General features: G+C 36.4%; 1 protein-coding gene across 1 annotated transcript; it reads left to right on the plus strand.

Moving 5' to 3' along the window:
• Window positions 1–19637: 19637 nt before the first annotated feature.
• On the plus strand, window positions 19638–20554 carry LOC113272792. The gene is made up of 2 exons (XM_026522590.1): window positions 19638–19924; window positions 20017–20554. Exons 1-2 carry the CDS (start codon window positions 19638–19640, stop codon window positions 20552–20554), a joined length of 825 nt encoding a protein of 274 aa, XP_026378375.1.
• Window positions 20555–26347: the final 5793 nt, after the last annotated feature.

Raw genomic sequence — 26347 nt, forward strand, 5'->3', positions numbered from 1 at the left:
TGAGAAAATGAAACTAGTGGAGATTCTTTATGATGGTTTAGACTATTCGAACAAAGCCATGGTCGAGTCTTTGTGCGCTGGTGGGTTCACGATTAAAACTGCCGATGAAGCATTTTCCTTCTTAGAAGATGTAACTGAAAAATCCCAACAGTGAGAGTCTTGTGTTGAACCCCATAAAAGACTCTTGGTTAATAGAAGTAGCACCAATGTGGTAGATACGAGTTTTGCGTCAGATGCTAAGTTTGCTGCTTTGCTTAGAAGGTTAGAAGCTTTGGAATTGGTTCAGTCTAAAAATAGGTCCCTTGTTAAACCTAATGATAGAATTAGAGCTTCTCAAGTCTCTAGTTATGGAATAGAGCCCGATAACTCGTTTTGGGAAGGTCAGGTTAGTGAAGAGAAAGTCCATGATATGTATAACAACTCTAGGTTTTGAAAACCGTCAGAAGTTTGACACATATTGAGAAACCTACAACCCTGGTTGTATAAACCATTCAAATTTCTCTTGGTCTAAGGTCCAGAGTCAAGGTCGGGCTAGTAATTCTCAACCTCCCCCAGGTTTTGGTTATAATAAGAACTCTTTGGGTCAAGCCCAGTTTTAGAACCCTTCTAAGAAAAAGATCTCTAGCTTAGAAGAAACTCTTACAATGTTAGCAAAGAACCATGAAATGTTGTTAAATAACCACCTTAGCTTTCAATAAGAAACCAGGCAGAGTTTGCCAAATAATGCCCAGACTCTTTCTAAATTAGAACTTCAAGTCGGCTAAATAGCTAAGATTATAAGTGAGAGAGAGAACAGAAGGTTCCCTAGTCATATTGATCCTAATCCCAAAGGAGAGAAATCGTACAATCAAGTGAATGTTGTTACAACCCTTAGGAGTGGAAAGAAAGTTGACAACAAGGTTTCCATTCCTGAAAGTGAACATGTTATAGTTCACCCTTCTGAGCCAGAAAATGAAGAGATTGATAGAGTCTCTAAAGAGACCAACGAGGGTCATGATGAGTCCGCCTTTGTTCCCAGAGCCTCATTCTCACAGCTGCTAGTTCCAACTAAGAGGGATTCCAACTTTAATGATATTTTGGAGGTTTTTAAGCAGGTAACTATCAACCTTCCATTTTTAGATGCAATTAAGAAGATTCCCAGTTATGCCAAGTTTCTTAAGGATATGTGTACGCGAAAGAGAAAACTTGGTGTACAAAAGAAGGCCTTTCTATCTAGTCATGTGAGTTATATTATTCAGAATACCACTACTCCTAAGTATAAATACCCAGGGTCCCCTACCATTTCTTGCACAATAGGTAAATACCGTGTTGAGAAAGCGTTGCTTGACTTAGGAGCCAGTGTGAACTTACTCCCATACCATGTGTACCTTAAACTAGGACTTGGTGAGATGAAACCTACCCAGATGACACTTCAGTTAGATGATAGGTCCGTTAAAATCCCTCGTGGTGTGATCGAGGATGTTCTTATTTAGGTCGACAAGTTTATTTATCCAGTGGATTTTGTTATCCTAGATAGCCAACCTGTCCCTGACCCAGAGAACCGGATACCGGTAATTTTAGGTCACCCGTTTTTAGCTACATCCAATGCGATCATTCTCTGTCGAAATGGTATTATGAATTTGTGTTTTGGTAACATGACTATTGAGTTGAACATTTTTAATATTACTAATCTATCCTCTGAACTAGATGACTCAAGCATAGAAGAGGTAAACATGATAGGAATATTAGTCGAGGAGTCATTACCAAACACTTTGTTAGAAGATCCATTAGAGAAATGCCTAGCTCAGTTTGGGATTGATTTTGATGATGATAATGTGATTAATGAGGTGAATTCTTTGTTAGATTCAACCCCTTTGTTAGACACTAGTAATGGATGGAAACCTAAGTTCGAACCACTACCAGTTTCTAAGTCTGCCCTAGTTCCTTCTTTAGAAGAGCCTCCTAAGTTGGACCTTAAACCATTACCAGATACCCTGAAATATGTGTTTTAGGCCCATATGAAATTTTACCTGTAATTGTAGCATCCTACATGGATAGCGATCAGGAAAGTAGGCTAGTAACCGTCCTTTAAAACAACAAGGAAGCTTTAGGGTGGACTATAGCAGGCATTAAGGGTATAACTCCTACTGTTTGTATGCATCGGATTTATTTAGAGGAAGAAACCAAACCTTCTAGAGAGATGAAACTTCGACTTAACCCTAATATGAAAGAAGTAGTTCGAACCGAAGTTCTTAAGTTGTTAGATGCAGGCATTATCTATCCCATTTCAGACAGTAAGTGGGCCATCCCCGTGAAGTTTGTTCCCAAGAAATCAGATATTACTATAGTCCAGAATGATAACAATGAATTAATTCCAACCCGAGCGACCACGAGTTGGCGTGTTTGTATTGACTATAGGAAATTGAACAAGGTCACTAGGAAATATCAGTTTCCCCTTCCCTTTATCGACCAAATGCTAGAGAGATTAGCTGGACATAACCATTACTGCTTTTTAGATGGCTACTCCAGCTATAATCAGATCGTTATTGCCCCAGAAGACCAAGAAAAAACTACTTTTACATGGCCCTTTGGTACCTTTGCGTATAGAGCATGCCTTTCGGGCTATGTAACGCCCATGCGACTTTTCAGCGTTGCATGATGAACATACTTTCAGATATGGTAGAAAAGTTTTTAGAGGTTTTTATGGATGACTTTTCAGTGTTTAGTTCGTCTTTTGATGAGTGCTTGCATCATTTGTCATTAGTGATGACTAGGTGTAAGGAAAAGAATCTAGTGCTTAATTGGGAGAAATGTCATTTCATGGTTCGTTCAGGAATTGTTTTAGGGCATATCATATCTTTTAAGGGTATAGAGGTAGATAAATCCAAAGTTGACCTTATCAAGACTTTACAGGTCCCAAAAACCGTAAGAGATATTAGGTCATTCTTAGGGAATGCTGGTTTTTATCGTCGATTCATTAAGGACTTTAGCTTGATTTCTAGACATCTTTGCACTTTACCTGCAAAAGATGTTAAGTTTGTCTTTGATGACACTTGTTTAGAGGCTTTTGAGAAGCTTAAGACTTTACTCACTACCGTACCAATAGTCCATGAACCCAAGTGGAACCTACCCTTTGAAATCATGTGTGATACTTCAGATTATGCTATTGGTGTTGTGCTAGGTCAGCGAGAAAACAAACTACTTCATGTGAGTTACTATGCTAACAAAACTCTGAATGATGCCCAGTTGAACTATACCACTACAGAGAAGGAACTGTTAGCCATTGTGTTTGCCTTAAACAAGTTTAGATCCTATCTCTTAGGTTCTAAGGTCATAATCTTCACTGATCATGCTGCTTTGAAGTATCTTCTTTCCAAGAAGGATACTAAACCTAGATTTATTAGATGGATCCTCTTGTTACAGGAATTTTACTTATACATTAGAAACAAAAAAGGTGCAGAAAATATAGTAGCAGACCACTTGTCTATGCTTGTTGTGGATACCCTGATGATTCTCCTCATGTTAGGGATAGTTTTCCTGATGAACAACTGTTTTTTGTTACCCAATTACCTTGGTATGCGAATATAGTGAACTATCTTGTTACTGGTCGAATGCCTCAACATTGGGGTAAACAAGATCGTTCTGGGTTTTTAGTCAAGGTTAAGCACTTCTTTTGGGATGATCCTTATCTGTTTAAGTATTGTCCAGACCAGATTATTAGGATATGTATACCTGAGAGTGACCAGTACAGTATTATTTCCTTTTGTCATGATCATTCTTGTAGGGGTCACTTTAGTGCTAAGAAGACTGTTGCTAAGATATTGCAGTATGGATTCTATTGGCCTTCGTTGTTTAAAGACTCCCACAGTTATTGTGTTACTTGTGAACATTTCCAGAAATTAGGAATCATTTCCCGTAGGAACATGATTCCCTTGAACCTTGTTTTAGTTGTTGAGGTCTTTGACGTGTGGGCTATTGACTTTATGGGTCAGTTTCCTAATTCTTTTGGTAAAATATACATCCTTGTCGTTATAGACTATGTCTCTAAGTGGATTGAGGAGGTTGCTTGTCGAACCAATGACCATAGGGTTGTGATTGAGTTCTTTAAAGATAATATACTTACACGTTTTGGTACACCGCGAGCTACAATTAGTGATGGAGGTTCGCACTTTTGTAATGTACCTTTTAGGCTTTTGATGAAAAAAAATGGCATTACACATAAGGTATCTACCCCGTATCATCCACAAACTAGTGGTCAAGTAGAGGTTTCCAATAGGGAGATAAAACGTATATTAGAGAGAACAGTTAATCCTAATCGGAAAGACTGGTTGTCTAGGCTTACTGATGCCTTATGGGCTTACCGTAATGTGTTTAAGACCCCTATTAGAATGCTACCTTATCGACTTGTGTATGGAAAGGCATGTCACTTACGTGTTGAGTTAGAACATAGAGCATAATCGGCTGTTAAGCAGCTAAATTTTTCCCTTGAGGCAGGAGCCCATAGGAAACTCCAGCTCAATGAGTTGGAAGAGATTCGTAGAGATACATAAAATAGTGTTAAGGAGTATAAGAACAAAATGAAACTTTTGCATGATATAAATATTTTAAGAAAGTCATTTTCTCCAGGTCAAAAAGTTCTTATGTATGATACTCGTTTGCATATATTCCCCGGGAAGTTACCCTCTCGGTGGACCAGTCCTTTTGTGGTATGAACTGTTTTTCCTCATGGAGCTGTTGAGATCGAGACACCGGATGGTAGTAGTTCTTCGAAGGTTAACGGTCAGAGATTGAAACCCTTTTTAGAGCCCTTTCCTACAGGTGATGTTGAGGAGGTCCCTCTGGAGGACCTTGCTTACTCTTGATTAACCATCGAGGCGATTATATGTTCTATATTAGTTTTTGATTTCTATCTTCACCCAGGTACTATCTTTCCGACTTCTCTCTTTACTGATTCCTCGTGTTACTTTACTTTTGGTACTTTTCTTTCATTAGAAACATTGAGGACAATGTTAGATTTAAGTTTGGGGGTGGGGAAGAACTTTTAGTTAGTTGGATTTTTTTGAAACTTCTAGTGTCACATAGTATCCGATTAGCTAAGTGTACATATTGTTTCTCACCGAAAAGATGGAAATTAGAATTGCTGGGGATAACATTCTAGTGAGACATTAGAGATAAAGACATTAGAGATCATTGACAATCAGGAGATAACATGTACCTTATAGAGGGTAACTGTGATGGACCTAACCATCCAAGATGGAAAGACAATTCGGTCAGAAGGAAATGCCAGAAAGACAAAGCAACTTCACAATGTAGTCTTAGTTACTGGATTACGACTCTCTCTTAGTACAAACTTATCATTATCAACAAGCAGAGCGACATCAAAATATACGAAGAAGTTGAAGACGTTGAAGGTTTATAAGCAACAATATAAAAGCAAAAATCAAAATCAAAGTTTAAGAATTAGTTACAAGAAGTTATAAGAGTAAAGAAAATCAAAGGATGTAAGTTGTTGAAGTTCAAGATACCAAGACACTACAAGTTGCGAAGATCCAAGTGCTAAAGTATTTCATTCATGGACATGTAAATATTAGTTTTGTTATTACCGTATCACAAAAAATATATATATATATATATATATATATATATATATATATATATATATATACATTTAAATTTTGTAGTTAGCTTTTCGTTCAATAAGGTCATAGGGAAGTAGAAATCTATAAGGAAGTTTCAAGCAAGAAATTGAGGAGAGAAGAGTTAACTGCCAAGGTTCTACGAGGTTCGAGAGTTTATCATCAACAGTTGAAGGAGAATAATACGTTGTTTCTACTGAGCACTATGAGAGAGTCGAAGAGAGATGCATATTGGTTGCTTTGTTAGTCCGCTTTCCATCTGGCACAAGATCTTTCTAACACTGGTTCAACTCATCGCACGTAATTTGTACAGCTGTATATCATATGTCCCTCTCATCTTTATCTCTCTCCTAATCTTATCCAGCTGTAAAGTGGATGCATCTCATAATATTTATCTAGCTGTGTAGCGGATATCGCTTTATGTAGCAGTATTGCGAATGTGTCTCCCCTTTTCTTTATTCATCTTTAGAGTGGATACCTTTACTTTCTATGGCATTCTAGTTACCTGGCGATATGTTGAGAATATGTATGTCCTCATAACTCTTTGGATACTTGTGACCAATTGGAAGTCAAGGTTTTGGAGGTACACCTCTTGTAAACCCTCCCGAGACAAAACTCGGCCACTAGGTCCACCTAGGGGTTCAAAGGCTTGTTGCACACGCTAAGTGCAATCACGATGCCTGCGACAGTGAGTTAGGATTTTATTTTCTACATTAGATTTGCTCGAGGACTAGCAAATAATAAGTTTGGAGGTATTTGATAGACATACTTTTGTGTCTAAGTTGTCCTCAATTTTCTGTATTGTTGGTACTCGATTTTGTACTTATTATGATGTTTTGTTTATTTGTAGGTATTTTTGGGAAATAAACATTTTTGGAAAAATCGGCTCGAAAATTACTTGGGGCACCCCCGGAAAAAAGTACTAAATGCACGCTCATTTTGGATAAGGGCACCCCTAGGCACCCTAGCTGTTAAAGGCGCCCTGTTTTGGATCGGGGCACTTCATCCTCTCCATTTCAAACTTTGGAATTGGTGGGAATTTTTGTTCTTCACCAGAAGAGATTAGGTTCGTGTTTTGGAAGAGATTTGAGTAGACTCGATGGCTGAAACTGCATAGTTCGACTTGATTGATCTTAACAGGCATGGTACGATCAATGTTTTGGATTAGAATTGGCTGGAAACTTAGATTACGCAATTCATGGAGTTATGTATTTAAAAAAAACGATATGGATATTTTGGTTTTGGACGACTTCTAGGGAGATTAAAACACTACGATTGGTTGGATTTGGCCTATTTCAGCTTAACAAGACTGGTAAGTCCATCAGAACCGGTAAATTTGGGCTACGTCAACAGAGAGAAGAAAACAGGGAGTACGTGTACAAAGTGAGACAATCACCGGATTTTATGACTTGTAGTGAGTTTTAAACATGTATTGCAGAATTGAGCAACCATTTGGAGCGTGTAGAAGATAAATAAGGAGATTTGAAAGCTGCAGAGCGCATGAAAATCAAAATCAGAGATTAAAAGAAGGAGAATCTTCGTACCCTGGATGGAGAATAATGAAGAATATTTTGCAATCAAGATGAGATATTTTTTGCTGACATGTATAAATAGGCTGTTGGGATGTTGTAGAGGGGTTATCGAGAGTTTGGAGAGATAAGGGACGCTGCAGAGATAGTTTTGATCATCATAGAAGTGAAGAAAGTGAAGAACATAATACAGTCAAAGACAACAGTTTACTGATTGTCATCTATTCTTCCCTTTGTAATGGTGACTCTGTTTTCTTTGTAATAGTCAGTTCACTGAATTGTAACACCCTTTTACTGTTGCGAACCTCTGTTTTACTAGAATTTCATCTTTGTAAACACCTTTGAGCAATAAAAAATGAATTTTGAGTGTGTTTCCATCATGATGAGAGGCTAAGTACCCGGTGACTGAGGCAACGGAGGAAACTATTCACTCATGCTTGATTGGTAATTTATTTTTACAATTTCTTTAATTATTTTATTTTATTTACTAGGATCAACATAAAGATAAAATTGGTTTCCTTAGTTAGTTGTGAATCAATTCGATGTGCTATGCTTAGAATCAATTCTTTAATAATTCATGCTTAGGGATTACAGTCTAATATTTGGACACCTTATATATTAATAGCGAATTAATGAGAAAAAGAGCTTAATAATAATTTCAGAAATACCATTATAAACCAATCAACTAGAAGGAATAGTGGAATCCGGAGCCTTGGTCTATTTTTAAAATCTTCATATCATTTTTTATTCTGAGTTTGCTATATTTTTAGTTTTAAAATTAAGTCTGAAATCTACTTTCACAAGTCTCAACGAATCTTATTTACTACAACATAATTGAAACCACATCAGCCATATAGAAGATTGTTTGTAATATTCAATCCAGTGACCTTTATTGTTTTTATATTTAGCTCTCATGAATAAAGTTCATTCCTCATCTTCAGTTTCAATCTTTCATAGTAATTTCATTAAGAGAGCCTTATACATGATTTCCAATCTTCTCAATCCAAGTCCACCTTCATCCACTGGAGCATTTACTGTATCCCATTTCACAGTTACCAATTTCTTCACTGCAGGGTCTCCAGACCACAAAAAAATTCTTATGATTTTTCACACACTTGAATCACAGATTTGGGCTACTTGTAAACTGACATGTTGTAGATAGGGATGCTACCTAATACAAATTTAACAAGTGTTAATCTAGTAGAGAAGGCCAATAATTTACCCATCCATCCTGCAAGCATCTTCTGCATCATTTCAACCATCCCCCAAACCTGATGTGACTTAACTCTTCTTGGATGGATAACTCCCAAGTATTTATATGGAAATGTAGACAGCTCCATTTGCAAAGATTGTGCAACTGCTTTTCTTCTTTCATTTGATACTCCTCCCACAAAACATTTGCTCTTAGCCTTGTTCATCACTTGACCAGATGATATCTAGTATTGTATTAGTAGCTCCATCAAGTTTTCAAGACTCTTTTTATGGACATTACAAAACATAAAAATATCATCTGCAAACATTAAATGTATTGGTTGACAACCACGTCTATTTACCATTGCTTGTATTTTACCCATCTGCCCTAGTTTAGAAATATTTCTACTTAAAACTTCTTCTGCTAAGACAAATAGAATTGGTGAAAGGAGGTCATCTTGCCTCAACCCTCTGCCCACCTCAAAAAAACCACAAGTCCCACCATTAACTAAAACAGATATTCTAGCTGAATCAAATATCTTCCATAGCCAGTTGATACCCACTTCTGAAAAACCAAATCTTCTGAGCACTTCAAAAAGAAAATTCCAACTCAAAGAATCATAAACTTGTGTAATATCAATTTGCAATCCCACATTTCCTCCCCTTATTTTTATATGTAGCTCATTTACAAGTTCAGAGGCTAAAACAATCTTCTCATGGATATTCCTTCCTTTGATGAAGGCTCCCTGCTGATTTGATGCCATTTTGTCAATAAAAATACTAATCCTTTGTGTTATAATTCTGGTGATAATTTTGAAATTGAAATTTGCCAGTCCAATAGGTCTGAAATATTCAGCTTTCTTAGCTTCAGGAATTTTAGGCAGTAGAAATAAAAATTTGAATTAAATCCTTTAGGAATGAACATGTTTCTCTAGCAGTATTGGATAGCTTCTATCAAATCAGCACCTACTACTTCCCAAGAAAATATGTAAAAATTACCTGAAAGTCTATCTGGACCAGGGGCACTATTTGCGTCCATGTCAAACACAACATTCTTTATTTCAACTTGAGAGGGAATAGCATCCAGAAATTCATTATCTTCTTCACTTAGTATCTTGGGAATAACATCCAATAAATCCTCAACAAACTCAACATTTGTTGCTTCAAATTTATTTTTATAATGCAGCACAAGAATATCAGCAATTTAATCTTGACCAATAACTAGATTTCCTTCTGTAGTTTCCAATTCAAAAATAGTATTATGTGCTTTTCTAATTTTAATATTTGCATGAAAAAATGCATTATTGGCTCCACCTTCTTTAACCCAATTCACTCTTGCTTTTTCTCTCATTAGTTCATTATATTGTTGGGTAACCAAATCATGTTTCCCCCTAGCAGTAACAAGTTTATCAAGAGTTCAATATTCTCAGGATCAGCATCAGACTCCAGGGTAGCTGCTAAAACTGCCTCTTCAGCTGATTTAACTTTAACTCTTAATTCCCCAAACACCTCCCAGTTCCATTTTTTTAAGTATAATCTTTAATCTCTTCAATTTGTTGATGAAAATAAATGCTAGATTTCCAATACATTCTTCTTCCCATGAATCTTGTATGACCTTTAAGAACTCAGGATGAGTAGTCCACACAGGTTGATATCTAACGGGAATGTTTTTTTGGTTTGGAAATATTAACAACACCTCCCAATAATGGACCATGGTCTGATGTACCTCTGACACCCACTTTATAACACCAACCATCATACAACTCCATCCATTTCAGATTACAAAATACCATGTCTAAATCACACATGACTCTTTTCTTTCGCACCCTATTATTACACCATGAATACTGAATTCCAGATTTTGGATCCTGTAATGGATTACAAGATTCCACACAATCTCTAAAATCTTGCATTGATAATCTCAATGGATTTCTGCCACCTTTTTCTTCTTCACAAGATAAAACCGCATTAAAATCACATATTACAAACCATGGTAGATTTAACTCACTTATACATATTAAATATTCCCATAAATTTCTTCTATCCATAGTAAAACAAGCAGCATGCACTCCTATAACTAAAACTTCCCCCACATGTACAGTGATTGCTTGTCTTGTATATGATATCACATTAGGTGCAGATAAAGACATATGCCAGAACAACCAAATATTGCCTTTTGATGTAGTACTAGAATTATGAATTAGTGTTTGATTCATACCATAATTTCAAATTCTTCAAAAAGATGCTTGAAACTCCGACCTTTGGTTTAGCAATCCATGCTAAGGAAGGACTAAATTGATTAACTAAACTTCTGAGTTTGTCTTTGGCTTGAATTCTTCTCAAACCTCTAACATTCCAGTAGAGGACTCTCATTGAGATTGAGAAGTTTGGGAAGTACTTGAGCTCCCCATACCAGTATTAATTTTTACTAAATTACTTGCTTGTTTTCTAGTTGTAACAGTAGGAATTTCTTTGATTTTACCCTTACTAGGTCTACCAACTACTTTTGAAAAAGCATTGTCTTGTTTTTCTACTAAAACAATCAGAGCATTAATTTTTCTAGGAGAACCAATAGACTTACCCCCATTAACACCATTTGCTGCTACATCAAGTTTTCTAGACTTTGAAGCTTTTCCTGAAACATCTTTCCATGCACCCAAAATCTCATTCTCAGAGTTTATATTTGATAAAACATGAGCAGACAATATCTCATCTGAATCCACCAAGGATTGTGATATTGCATCAACACTTATTTCATTATTCACTGAAGGAATGCTTGTCCCAATATCCAACAATCTCTCAAATGATAACACATGAATAAAAGTACCAACACTTATTTCCTTCCCTCTTGCTCTTTATACTGACTAAAAGTAGGAATAATGATTTCTCCTTCTTCCATTTTATGTAATACTGGATCACTTGATTGGGGAGAACTTATCTCCTTTGGAGTAAAACAGATATCAAAACCACTCTTAGTTTATTTCTGAATTTTGGTAGGAGTATATCTCCATTGTTGTTGAGCTTCACCTTTATGAGCTTGTTCTCTCCTCAAAAGTCTACATTCAGCAACAAAATGTCCTATTGTATGCAATGATTGCAAAACTTAGGAACCTTAGAAATTCTCACCTCTTATTCAAACTTACCATATTTTGATTCAACCCAAACCTTGTTTGGAATCACTTTAGCTAAATCGACTTCCACCAGAATACTGGCATAATAACCTATGTCCTTCTTCAAAGTAATTCCATCCACGCGAATTGGTCTTCCCAGAGCACTTCCCATTGACATGAGTATATTTTCAGTCCAATATTCAATACATAATCCAGGAAATACAGTCCATACAAAAGCAATAGAATATTTTTGTAATTCTGGTTTAAAATCACGTTCCCAAAATCCGAGTCTTAAAATCTGAGACTCAATTTCCCAGAATCCTTCATATACGTACTTCATATCCTCACCATTATCCAGCTTAAAAATAAAGAAACCCTTACCAATAGGAATAAATTGACAATTACCTTTGAGTGTCCATTGTTTCCTTAAACTAGATTCAGCAACTGTCAATTTAATCTTTACAAGATCCAAACGACCAATTAAACTAAATCTCCATTCATTTAAGCTTGCATCAATCACCTAATTAGGAATAAAAATTGAAGTAGTAAAAGATTGTGGAGCAGAAGTATTATCAGATCTGAGATTTTTTGCAATCTCAAAATCTGATTGAGACTTTGAATCATTCGACATGTTATCGCAGATTTTAAACATTACGAATCATTATTACAAAAATAAAAAGCACCTGAAGAATTAAAACCAAAAATCTGAAATCAAAATTCACCTGAGATGATGAATTTGATGTACAAAGACACGAAAAACGAGAAGAAAATTTTATCCGAGTTGATCACCGAGTTGCAGAGCTCAACTCAAAAAGTCGGTGATCAATTAGTTCAGAAGACTTTCACAGCACTCAATACTCAGATCGGAGATGTTTTTTAATTTTGCACGAGTGTCCATATATACCACAAGATCAGAAAGTTTCCATGGACGCACGAGCATGGAATTCCACTCTAAAAGGAATACCACACCAGCAGAAGATATTCAAGGCACGACTGCACGAGTAATCAAGCCTAACAAGTTTCATGAAGGGGATTTAGTTCTCAAACCAACTGAGCGCAGTCTCCATTTTATAAGGAGTTCCAACTAGGAAAGACCTTTCATGATGTCTAAGTATGTTGCTGGAGGATATTACAAATTAGTCAACATGGATGGAAAAGAAAACGTGGCAATAATACATGAGACTTGGATCAAATCATTTGATGCATGAGATATTGGATGTTTGAGGTATTGGGGTTCAAGGCACAAACACCCAAGACATCTGAATTTGGCATTTAGGATTTTCTTTCACTGTATTTCAATTTCTCCAAAATGTTTGCAATATTTGCATTCAGTACTTGAATTCAGTAATTAATCAAGATTCAGTTTATTTAAAGAAGATCCATATCAAATCCAAAAGAAAATCCTCAATCATCTACTTATCCAAAATCAATCAAAATCAAAACCAAAATCAAACCTCACGTATCTCATAAGTTCAGAGTTCAAGAGATTATGGAAAGGAAACTAAAGGAAATCAGCAAAGAAAGATTTTATCTCCACTGCAATCTTCAGGTCTCGCAAGGCTACATTCTCCAGCTCCAATTCTTCCATCAACTGGGAAATCTTAGTCTCCTTCTTCATCACAACATCACTGGTCAGGGGTACTTTTTTTCTCGACTGCTTCTTTAATGGCTTCAATTCTCTCACGAAGCCATCCCATATTGAAATCCAACTTCTCAGAATGGTCCAAGTTGTACTCCCAATCAAAGATTACATCTTGAGTGACGGTACTTCTAACCCTGGTTCGTATATCGTCTATAACCTGTAGGATAACTCCTACTTGCTTTGTCAATAAGTAACTTTGTTTTGGGTCTTCGGTAACGACGATATGAACATATATTTTCCGTAACTCCTCATATAGGACGGCATATACATTAGGAACGCTAAATCCACCAACGAGTTCATGATACGGAGTAATTCACCAAATGGAGGAGCGAAAACTATCGCTGTAGTAGAATATTTATGCACTACCATGCGAGTCTCAAATATTGGAGCAGCTTCTCCTATCTATGGAATAATTTCTTCTATCGATGGAATAAAATCAGTTATCTCTATCATAGTTTCTTCTATTCCTGGCTCGGTTTCTTCCGTCTCCGAAGTGATGACGACTTGAGCATCGTTCTCCTCAACAACTTCAGTGTCAACGCTCTCATGACCCTGAGATGCGGAGATAGTAGCATCATCATCTTGATTCGTCACATTGTTCGGATCATCATTGACTCCATTATTCTCAACTTCAACATTTGGCACCTAATATGAGGATTACACGGGATTAGGACGCTCCAAGCATGGAAATAAAAAGCAATCATCCAATTCATAATATAAGTGATCTAACATCATTAAATTTCTTCATTATGCATTCAATACATGAGAAAATAGTATAAAAGTCATAAAAAGACGTTTTGCAATAAACTCGTCTGAGGAGATTTTACACTTCCCTGTATAAGACGACGAACTGGGAGCAATCGGTAAGGAATCTAAGGTTGAGTCCTATGTAATTCATTTCGTATGCATGTTCTTTACAACATATCCAAAAATGGATAAACGAGTAAAAATATGTGGTCGAAACATCGAGCAACATGACAACTAATTTTTTTTTGAAAACTTCCTGGAAGTTTACTGTTTCATCAATTTAGGCCCCTAAAATGCTCAAAACTCAAAAATATTCTTTGATAAAGCTTGGAAATTTTCTGAGGATGAAAAAACATGGTTAGATCGCGAAAATCCAACATCAGACGAAGATTCTACAACGTTTTTTTTCTAAAAGATTGAATTCTGAATTTTTCTGACGACGTATTTCGCTAAAACTTTTCATTCATTCATATGGGTTCTCATTCATTCATCCATGAATCAGAAATCTCATACTTCTATGAAGAAAGTACAAGAGGAACCCTTACTTGAGGGGTCTTTAAGCCGTTCGAAGGATTAATATTGTCGAGATCACCATTAGTAGCATTAGCATTATTACCTCCATTCGGTTCCGGGTTTTGAATATTCTCTATCTTCTCATTTCCCAAGGAAGTATGTGCATCATCGATATTTTTTTTATCCATGATAATCTCCTCCTGGATACATCAACAACAATTATTATTATTTTATTCAAGGAAATACCATGATTGTTTGCACAAAAGAGATACTTACATCAATTTCTTCTTCATCGACACTGGGTTCGGGAGTTACTTGCCCAGAAACGAGTTGAAGACCATTAATGCTCGACGGAGCAAAATTCTGAGGAAAATTAAACAATATTTTTTTTTGTGATCCTAATTACACGGACAAGAAAAAGTCATGATGGAAGAAGCATTAACAACTCACCAAAGAAATAGTTGGGGACTGTACACTATTTGGTCGCATCCTATAATCTTTACTTCTGGGTTCTCCTCCCCTGGGGCTTTCTTCCATTTTCATGAAGTCTACATCGATACGTGATCTCACTACATGATCATCCTGTGGTAAAATTAATGAAATAATTATACGATTATCATGTCTCTATAAAATTCACGAGAAGAATACTTACTTGCAAACATCCTAGAAGTACTTTTCGTTTATCACCACTGGAGGGATACTTCAATCTTGATTGAACAGAAATCTTCTCAGCAGAATGGGGATCTTGTACCAGGGTTTGAACGACCATTAAAAAATCATGTAAATGCTCAAGTTGCTGATTCTAGAAAGTTATACAACCCGGAGTTGCGTAGGCAACCCGGTCAGAGCAAGGCTATAGATATTCACACCTATTCAAATGCGTACAATCTAAAGAAGCTTTAAGTTGGTCGACTGATGGGTTTTATTTCCGAACATACGGGACACACTGATCAAGACCCATTTGTCGAGCTGCTCTATCTATGTTATATTCCTCTACCAGAAAATTTCCCTGTATTATTGACACTAAGTAACTAGGAGTACAACTCAGTATGAAGAATCTCTCACCATAACTCAGGTCTGTACCGGATTCCAAAATGATATTTTCTTCAGCATCATTAAAAGTGATCAACTGTGAGACAAAATAAGGAATCGACACCCAAAGACGAAAATTAAACTCAGACTCATTGTCTAAGATACCGGTGAGGCGTGTCTTGAGTCGAGGGTTCCTTGTAGACCAGCGCATAATCCTGGTATTATCCTTCTCAGAGAAAGCATGACGAGTATCAACATTTGGTCCTTGAAAGATACTACGAGGGATTGTTGCATAATTCTTGAAGCATTCCCACAATAGGGCTTAGAGAAACATTGTATTAACATATGTTTCAACTTTCATAAAGCCATTGGAAACACTGGAATCTATGACCAAGGAATCTAAATTAGATAATAGTGAACCCAAGAACAGGCTACCGACGGGAAGTTTCTCACCTTGAGCTATCTTAATGGAAAAAGGAATCACGAATGGCTTCAGCAAGTTTCCATTATCTTCAAATACATCTCTGGACAACCACAAGCACAAGAAAGCAACAATGTTTAATATACTGTCCACAGGTCTTTCAGGAGTTCTATCTCTCGGCCACTGGTGCCTCAACCATTGAGCATAACAGATTTTGCTGGATAATTTGTTAATATCATACATCGTAGATGTCAAGACATCAGATATTACATTCTCATTTGCCGAAAGTGCTGCAGTAAAATTACCTGTGACTGGAAGATGCAATAAAGCAACCACATCCTCTAAAGTGATGGTAAATTCTGATAAGCCCGTAAGTGCGACACTTTTTCACCCATAATTACATTAGCTAGGACTCATTTTATTGCTAATAAACTTGTTTTTAGTCTTTTGAAGGAAATAAGCTCTTGTGGAGAAAGTTGCTCGAAAAGTGGAATTTGGTCCCAGAAAAGTACTAAAGGCACCCCAACTTTGGATAAGGGCACCCCATGAATGTGTTTAAAGCACCCGAAGGAGTTGATAAAGGCACCCCCAAGAGTTTTCACTATTTATATCCCAAAAGTACTCTTTGTACCCCATAAATTGTTATTCGCACCCTATGAATTGATATTTATACCCCAAATTGCTAAAGGGACACCGTTGGTGGATAAGGGGATGTCATCTTCAACCTTATAAATTTGAAATTTTGGCGGGAAAATTTGGTTTTAATGAAATAGAAATAGGTTCGAAGATTTGAAGGTGTTCTATGGAGATTCAATCGCTGAAATTTTGTGGGTTCGTTCCACTGAGCTTAACAGGGATGGTAATGGTCTTTGATTCAGTTATAATTGGCCAGATAATCGAAATTTTAAGAACAGAGGTTTGAAAATATTTTAGCAGGAAAGTTGTCTTCACGAGCCAGATTTAGGGTTCGAATTTTGACCGAGATTTAATGAGATTCAATCAATGGATTTGTTTGAAAAGGGCATATTAAGAGTAAACATGAAGGATATAGGTAATTTATTCGACCCGGTTGGGCTGGATAACCCGATTGATGCAAATTATGAGAGATGGTTTGTTCCCGGGTTTGAGAATTGGAGGAGAATGGGTGAGACTCAATCATGGTTTTGGACTTGTACGGGTCTGTTACAACTTAACAGGGATGGTACGTGTGTTAGAATCGATTGTGTTTGGTTAAAACGTGGAGTTTGAAGAAACAGAGAGTCTCAAGTTTTTTCTTCTTCTTTCCCGAGTTCAACTGAGGATGGCACGAGTTTTTAGGTGTTCCACTTGAGTTGGAAACGTGTTTAGAGCGTGTAAGATTTAAATAAGGAGAGTTATATGGCCAGCAGACGCGTGAAGAACCTAAACAGGGAAATTATTCCCATGTTACTGCCGTGAAGAATTATGAATTAATTGAAGATATTCTCGAAGATTTCACGGGCCTTTCGAATATAAAAGAGGTGCTCTGATATCTGGAAAAGGGAAGGAGAGTCAGGGATAGAATATAGAGAGCTGAGAATAAGAAAAATCAAAGTTGCAGAAACTCTTCTGCTGCTGCTGTTTGATCAAGAACACGAAAAACATAGTGCTGTCAGAAACAGTCGCGGATACAGTTCAGAAACGGTCAATGTATAACGACGAGGCCACTGTATCATTTTACATCTTCAGTTGCAATAGTCTTTAGCCGCTGAGCCTTGTATTTGCTGAGAGCATCTTTTGCACCCAAAAATCATTGTAAGAAATCTTTATTTAATACAATGATTAATCAATTTTCTTCCAATTTTCGATACATGAGTAACTAAATTATTTTCTAGGGTTTTAGAGCAAGCTATTTTTGATATGTACTATTAATAGTTTTATTACTTAGAAAATAATTGCTCAATGTTTGTGCTATTCATGACTAATAATTTCTCTTCTATAAATGCTTGATTTTAATTGTTTTAGGTAGTTTCTACCGATCTTTTATAAGCGAAGGAGGTTATGTTTTTGTGTAACGACGAAAGTCGCATATTTAATATTAAACGTTTTATCTTCCAAAACATGAGACTGAGTTCAATATGGTTTTGAGTTTTATGAGTAATTGTTTAAGATAATAAATTGTTAATTTTACAAGCATCAGAAGTGGTGGAATCCAAAACCTTAGGCTTATCTCTCCTTGGTTAACAAAAATTAATTAGTTTTCAAGTATTTTGTCTTATAATTTTAAAACCAAACCTTAGAAAATAGTCTGAGAATCGAACATTCTACTTACCACTTTAAGAACTGTAACAGTATTTGGCGCCGCCGACACGGACTTTCCTTTAGGTTAGGCTTTAGATTTCTATTTTTTTTTAGTTTTATTTTTATTTTGTTTAGTTAGTTTAATTAAATTTATTTTATTTTAATTTAGTTTGTTTTCTTTGATATTACTTGAGTATTTTTCTTGTTTTTATTGTACAGGTAATAATCTACATTTATTGTGGAATTTCCTACCAAAAGAGGTAAGTAAATAAAACCCAGATTTTGTTTATTCTTTTAGATTTTATTTCCTTTCGTATATATTTCCTTTAATTTCTTTTATTTAATTAAAAGAAATTAACATGGAAAGTAGAGTTAGTTTTCCCCCTTGTGACACAATCTCAGCCCCCCATCCGCTTCGGATCCTTTCGCTAGGTTACCCATGAGGCTCACTGGTAGGCTAGCACAAAAACATGTTCAATTAATGTAGTAGTATGTCGTTGGAGCTTAGCTTTTTAGGCTTCCAACTAGTTTCATGTAATAATCGTTATCCAATAATGGATTAATTAAATTATTTTAATTAAAAAAAACATGCACACACCAATTGCATTTCGTCTGTCACCGATTTTAGGAAAACACGTAGTTTAGTACGGTGAACCCTCTGGGTGTTATCAACCGAAACACCACAAACCTCAGTCGAGTACCTGTGACCAGTCTTTGAATGTAGGTATATTTTTGTTGTAGGTAACCCAAGCTTACCTGAATTAGTGAACCCCAACATTTACATGTGCACGGTTTTCTTTCTTCACTAGTATTCTTGCTTGTATATGCGACGTTGGAAACATGTAGGAGATAGACTTGTGGAAAAAGACCTTTTTAATTTGAGTCCGACCCATTACACGGATCTAGGTAATACTTCTATTTTTACCGAAATGGTTAATGAAAATGATGAAGGTGAAGTCTCGCCAATCAAAACCCTTAGGGACCGTTTGAACCCGTCTAGAGTAATGCGTGAAACTGGGGTTGTTTTACCGGCCACTTTCGTTAAGTTTGATATTATACCTGGGACATTTGCCATGCTATGTAAGTTTATATGGGTAGAGAATGAGAACCCGTATACCCACATCCAAGACTTTGAGATGATTTGTGACACCATGAGTTATCCGAATGTCTCCAAAGACGTTCTAGGTTACGTCTGTTCCCTTTCTCTCTTGAAGAGAGGGACAATGATTGGTATCATATCATTCCTTCTAAAACAATCACTACCTGGGATGGACTTGTAGAGGTTTTCGTTAAGAAATTCTACCCACACCATAAGACTGCAGCTGTTCGATAGTCAATTCAAACCTTTAAGCGGAAAATAGGTGAGAGCCTACATGATTACACATAAAGGTTTAATGAAGTGTTATATCAATTCCCGTACCATGGATTTGAGAAGGACCACATGGCCCAAATCTTATATGAAGGCCCTGATAGTGAAACCCGAATGCAGGTAGAAACAATGAGTGGTGGAGAATTTACCCATCAAGACCCAGATGAATATTTTGACGAGTTCAACGAGTTAGATGAAAATAATCGTCAATGGGATTCAATGAGGATCCCAAAATAACTAGAAACCCTATCCATAGGGTCAATAGAGTCGATAATGGGTCAGATATCCTTAGGCGTCTAGAGGCCTTAGAGATGAACCAAGGGTCTAACCAGACTATGAGCTGTAAAAGTGAGCCCGGAATCTATCCATGTACCATTTGTGGTGATCAAAGTCATATTGGACCTTACTGTCCCTTGTTTTACCCAACTGAAACTACCCGTGACCATGTTATTGTCCTACATGGTGGTATGAACTCTAAATTTGAGGGTAGACCCAAGTTTGATCCCTATTCTAATACCTATAACCCTGGTTGGACACATAACCCTAATTTTTCATGGTCTAAAGGTAACCATCAAGGTGCCCATCTAGAAACCCACCACCAGGTTTTTCTAAGAACCAAGCTCAAGTCCAAGAACCAAGTCCAATTAATAAAAAAGTGTTATCTCTAGAGGAAAATCTAAACCTCTTTATTGAACATAGTGTTACAAACAATGCCGAGGCTACCAAAAGTATTAACCTTTTAAGTCAGAGGTTTGATAAATTTGGTCAGAAGTTCGATGACTTTGTCCTGACAAGTCAACGGTACCAACAAAATAGTGACCAGACAATTAACAACTTAGAGACTCGGATAAGTCAACTTTCGAGTAGGCTAAATGATAGAGAAAATGGGAGATTTCCTAGCCAATCGAATCCAAATCCAAAAGGAGTTAACCAGGTTAATGAGTCGAGTAGTTCTAACCACAATGAACATATCAAAGCAGTTATCACCCTTAGGAATGGTACAACTCTAGAAAACTCGGTAGAACCACCTAAGGATAGTAGTCCAGCTGAAAAAGAGACTGAGGTTGACCAAACTTCGTCTAAAGACCCTAATGGGCCTGAGAGTGCTAAGAGTCCAAGTGAGTAAAATATCCCTGAGAGAATGTACATACCACCTGCACCATTTCCTGAGAAAAAGCCTAGTACATACGTTGAAATCCTAAATATCTTGAAGCAAGTTAAGATCAACCTGCCCTTGTTAGATGCAATAAAACATGTACCGGACATGGCCAAGTTCCTAAAAGAGATGTCCACTGTCAAGAGAGACGTGAGTGTCCATAAAAAGGCATTTTTGACCTAACAAGTTAGTTCCAAATCTCACAAAAGTACCTAGTAAAATTTAAAGATCCTGGTTGTCCTACTGTGACATGTGTTATAGGTAGCCAAAAGATAGAAAATGCTCTTTTAGATCTTGGGGCTAGTGTGAATTTTTTATCGTTCTCGGTATATGAAAAACTTGGACTAGGTGAGATGAAACCAACTAGGATAAGAATACAGTTAGCCGATAGGTCAGTCAAAATCCTACGTGGAATTATTGGAGACGTTTTGGTTCAGGTAGAAAACTTTATCTATCCAGTTGACTTTGTAATTTTAGACATTCAACCAGTCTCTAGTCAAGATATCAATATCCCAACCATCCTAGGTCGTCCGACCATTGGTCTAAACAGGATAGAGCTAAATTCTTGTCTGAGATTAAATACTTTTTCTGGGATGATCCGTACTTATTTAAATAATGCCCTGATCAAATCATCCGTTGTTATATTCCTGACAACGAACTCCGGTGTCCTAACTTTTTGTCATTCTAGAGCTTATGGGGGTCTCTTTAGTTCTAAGAAAATAGCTGCAAAGGTTTTACAATCTGGTCTTTATTGGCCAACACTGTTTAAGGACTCCCACCTATTTTGTCAAAGTTGTGAGAGATGTCAGAAGTTAGGGAAGTTGACCCGCCAAAAATGATGTCGCTTAGTCCTATATTAATAATAAAACTATTTGATGTGTGGGGTATAGATTTTATGGGCCCTTTTGTCAGTTCCTATGGCAACTTTTACATTTTATTAGATGTTGACTATGTTTCTAAGTGGGTTGAATCAGTAGATACCAAGAAAAACGATCGCCACGTTGTGATCAAGTTTGTTAGAGATAATATTTTCTCTCGATTTGGTATGCCAAGAGCAATCATTAGTGATGGAGGTTACCATTTTTTTCAACCGGTCTGTTGAAACTCTCATGAAGAAATACTCCATTACCCATAAGGTTTCTACACCTTACCACCCACAAACCTATGGCAAGTTGAAGTGTCTAATAGGAAAATTAAACATATTTTAGAGAATACCATAAACCTTACCCGAAAGGATTGGTCTTTGCGCTTAATAGAAGCTTTGTGGGCTTACCGAACTGCTTTTAAGACTGCACTTGGGATGTCTCCACATACACTTGTCTTCGGTAAAGCTTGCCACTTTCCTGTAGAATTAGAACACCGAGTATATTGGGCCATTAAAAAGCTAAACTTTGACCTATCTACTGCTGGTGATAACTGTAGACTGCAACTCAATGAGTTAGAAGAAATTCATAATGATTATAACCAGAGTGCGAAAATTTACAAGGAGAAAACTAAAAATTTCATGATAAATCGATTATTCGAAAGACATTTGAACCAGGTCAAAAAGTTCTCCTTTACAATTCTCGTCTACATCTTTTCCCTGGTAAATTGAGGTCTCGGTGGACCGGACCATACTTTGTCAAAATTATTTTTCCGCATGGTGCAGTTGAAGTTGAAAATCCCAAGAACGGAGAAACATTCAAGGTTAACAGTCAAACGTTGAAACCATTCTTGGAGTTACCCAGTCATGCGATAGAAGAACCAGAGCTGAGACATCCTGTCTACCAGGATTAATGATATCATGTATCGATGGTACATGTCGTGAGTGCAACAAATTAAATCACTAATTCCCACACAATTAACTGGTAATATAATGGAAGAAAGGATCGTTCCCACGAAGAGCGGGGAGTTTTCAGTTGTCAAGTGTCACGAATGGGGGGTTTTGTTTGTAGGTTGTAAATAAATCAGAGTAATAATAAAGCAAATAAATTAAGATGTAATCAAAGATGAGGAGTATGATCGAGGAATCCTTCTTCCTTACTAAACATTCATCAAAGTAATATAATTATTTATTCGTCATTAATCATAGATTATCACCAACCATAGGGTAACAGGTACGCTTAGCTACCTCCAAGACTCCTAATATCACCGAATAAAAGGTACGCTTAGCTACCTCCAAGACTCCTAATATCACCGAATAAAAGGTACGCTTAGCTATCAGATTCTATCCGTCTGAGCCACCTTGAGGTACGCTTACAAGATGTAACTCAATCGAATGCTTTAGGGTTATGAATCTAGGTTCGGTCCTAGTAGTTAAACTCGGTACGATCGGTTCACTTACTAGTATTATTTCTACACGCGATTTATCCACAGATCCCTCTGCAAGGTCTCACGTTTTCTACTTGTGTAAAGGTTATTCAACAATTACGGATATCCTAACCCATTGCTAACAATAGATAAATCAAGGGATCAGTTTAGTAGGCCTACTAAATCAATCAATCATAAATATTAATCATATTAGAAACAAACGATAATCATTTGAAGAAATCAAAATAGATTCATATATTAAATTAAATCATGTTTAGAACTTAGAATTCATCCTCAATCAAATAGGAGTGTATCTACTCATGGATTTAGTAAAACCCATGATATACATATGATAAAATCAAAGATAAATAGTTTCGTTAATGGAAGAACCCAAAACCCAATCTTTCGCTCCTTGTCTTGTTGTCTCAACTTTTGTATCTTGATAATATTCTCTGTTCGGTACTCGGAACTCTCTTGAAAAGTATTTGGAAGTATATTTAAATATCCCGAAGAATATTTGGGTTTGGAAATACTTCGGAACTAAGAAAACCAATTTTAGCAAGTATTTTCGTCACTTCTTGGAGGTTGTAACCGACCCCGGTACTTGGTTGGTATGATCGGTCACACACGTAGGTAAGAATTTAGTCTTATTTGATCCACGGTTTTTCCACAACTTTTGCATTCGAACTCGGAATGACCTCATTATTTTTGCGTTCTTTTTGTCTCTTCATTATCTACAAAATAGAGTTGAATACTCCTGAATTTGGTCGAGTTCCTCCTGGTCCTTAGTCCAAGCTCACATTTATGTCCGTTTTAGTACTCTTTTCGCTCCTTTTGGATGATTCTACCTAAATAAGACAAACAAAAGAAAACAATAGTAATACAAGTCAATATGAAAGAAACATAGAAAATACAAGCATGGAATTGATAACAAAAGTATAGTAAATTATGCAGTTATCAAATTCCCCCACACTTAGCTTTTGCTAGTCCTCGAGCAAACTAAATAATACTAATCCTAAACACAACAACTCCATGTTATTGAGAAAATGGTTTCACTTAGCTAATGCAACATGCCTTTAAACCCCTAGGTGTCCCTAGTAGACGAGTTGTAGTCTCATGAAGGTTTACAAGAGGTATACCCACAAAACCTACTCCAAATTCTAGCCACAAAAGAGTAATTAAGGGTTCACAATGAGCAAGCTAAATAATTATAACCTACAAATGTTCTTTAGCTATCAATATCCCACATGAATTACAATCATCACACATAAGCAATTTCTTGCGTGTGATATTCATAAAAGTAAGTAAACTGTACTAAGATAGTTATAGACATATACTTGATGCAATATCTTTCGACTTTACGCATAGTACTAGCTTATCTATTTAAACTTGAATCACGTGGATAGATAAGAGAATGAATGGAAAAGTGAAGTGTGCAAATGTAGACTAAGATGAACGATGTTACCCATAGTACTTGTATGAATGTCGTCAAAGGATATATATATATATGTATGTATGTATTTAGCGCACTAGTTGAGATAGTCACCCATTTAACTCGACAACATGATTAGATACTATCTAAGCGCATGTTCTTTTCAGCAAGTATATGATAGTTGCCTTGGATCCTGCGTTCCACGCTTTTTTAGGTGATGGAGACAGCGACAACGTTTCACACATACTTCTATCCAAGTGTTGAGAACTTCATCAATAGTCTTTTTGACTTGCTAAATAATGATGATAGGTTTCATTCACGTATACCCACATCAAATCCTTTTGATTCGGATTCACAATAAATAATGATGTAGTTTCGTTCAATTTATCGACAACTTGACAAATATGGATCCAACGACATACTCATGATAGTTCCCATAGATCCTGCATTCCACGCTTTTTTAGGCGACAGAGACAGGGTGAACACAATGCTGCCATCAAGTGTCGAATACCACCTCAAATCTTTTGGGTTTGCTACAAATAGTCCTAATGTGGTAATCAAGCCTGATTTTTATTTTGGTATCTACTTGTGATCGGTCATACCAGTCAGTAGGATCGGTTACACCAATTACAAGGATCGATTACACAAGCTCTTGTGATCGGTCATACCAATTACTAGGATCGGTCACACCAATTACAAGGATCGATCATACCATCTAATGCTGATTACTTAGGATCTGATTTCCCTTTCAATTCATGAAAAAATTTCACGAACTTACTTCTTTTAAACAAATGTAAAACATTGTTTCTTAGGATGAAATCTTCACCATAAACTAATACATATAACCAACTAATTTGATCGATTTTCATTATCTTTGGGATTCTATCTCAATAGACGATTTTTCCTCGCGACAACATCCATGGCAGTACTAGAGTCCCACCAAATCACTTAGAGAGACATATACTGCAAAAGTAAAAAGACGGTGATTCAATATTGATAGAATACGACTTACGAGTAATGCATGCACAAGTTCTTGTCTTGATTTTATCAACGACTATCATGCTATTTCTAGCAACTGAGTTTTCTCGTATTTGATAATAAATTATATAGCCCAAAGAATCGAAATTATCAGCCTGGAAGGCAAATTTGGTGTCATCCTAGTTAGCTCAAAAACTTCAAAGAGATGAAGTTTCAAAAGGCCAAGAAAAATCATAGAGTTCTAGTTCTTTTTTTCTTTTCTTTTTTAAGTATATAAAATACTGAATATGTCCTGAAAAAGTGAATACTAATACTAGTATACTATTCAAACATGCTTAACTACTCCCCACACTTAAATTCTACATTGTCCTCAATGTTCAAAAACCGAAATTTCTGATTTTCTGACGCAACAACCTGGAAAACTTGAAAACTGTACAATACGGTAAGGAATTTGGCAAAACTTCCTTGATAAAAGTTGTTCGCCTACGTCTTTTCTATAACATGTTAAACGGGCATAGTGTTTCGATAAATGGTCATACAGTTATAGCTTCCATACTGTCAGACGGGTAGTCTGAAAAAGTTCTGGAAAATTACCGAAACTCAAATGTCCAGGCCAATCGGTCCAACTTAACAGACTCCAAATTCATATTTTCTTTTTGGAAAAGATAGATGAGTCTGTCCTATTTAAAATTTGTGGTCAACCACTCAATTCGGACTCCAAATGAAGTCTCGAGAGCTGGTTTAGCAACAAGTGAGCAGTCACAATTTTTCTGACGAAAAATAGCTTTCCATCAAAACTTTCATTATAGATATAGGAATTTTGTAAGAATTTAAGATGGGAATGCAAAGTGTGATATGAAAACTATAAAAAATAAATAAAAATCAAACGAAAATGAAAACAAAAGGGACAGAGATAACCGGTGGGTTGCCTCCCATTTAGCACTTGGTTTAACGTCGTCAGCCCGACTTGATATTTGGACTACTCTTTAGCCTACTTCCACGATTTCAGCTGAAAAGAAAGAGCTCACATCACTTGGAAGCCTCATCTCCTCAAATATATTGAA

Source organism: Papaver somniferum, chromosome 4, assembly GCF_003573695.1.
Source record: "Papaver somniferum cultivar HN1 chromosome 4, ASM357369v1, whole genome shotgun sequence".
Taxonomy (NCBI): domain Eukaryota; kingdom Viridiplantae; phylum Streptophyta; class Magnoliopsida; order Ranunculales; family Papaveraceae; genus Papaver; species Papaver somniferum.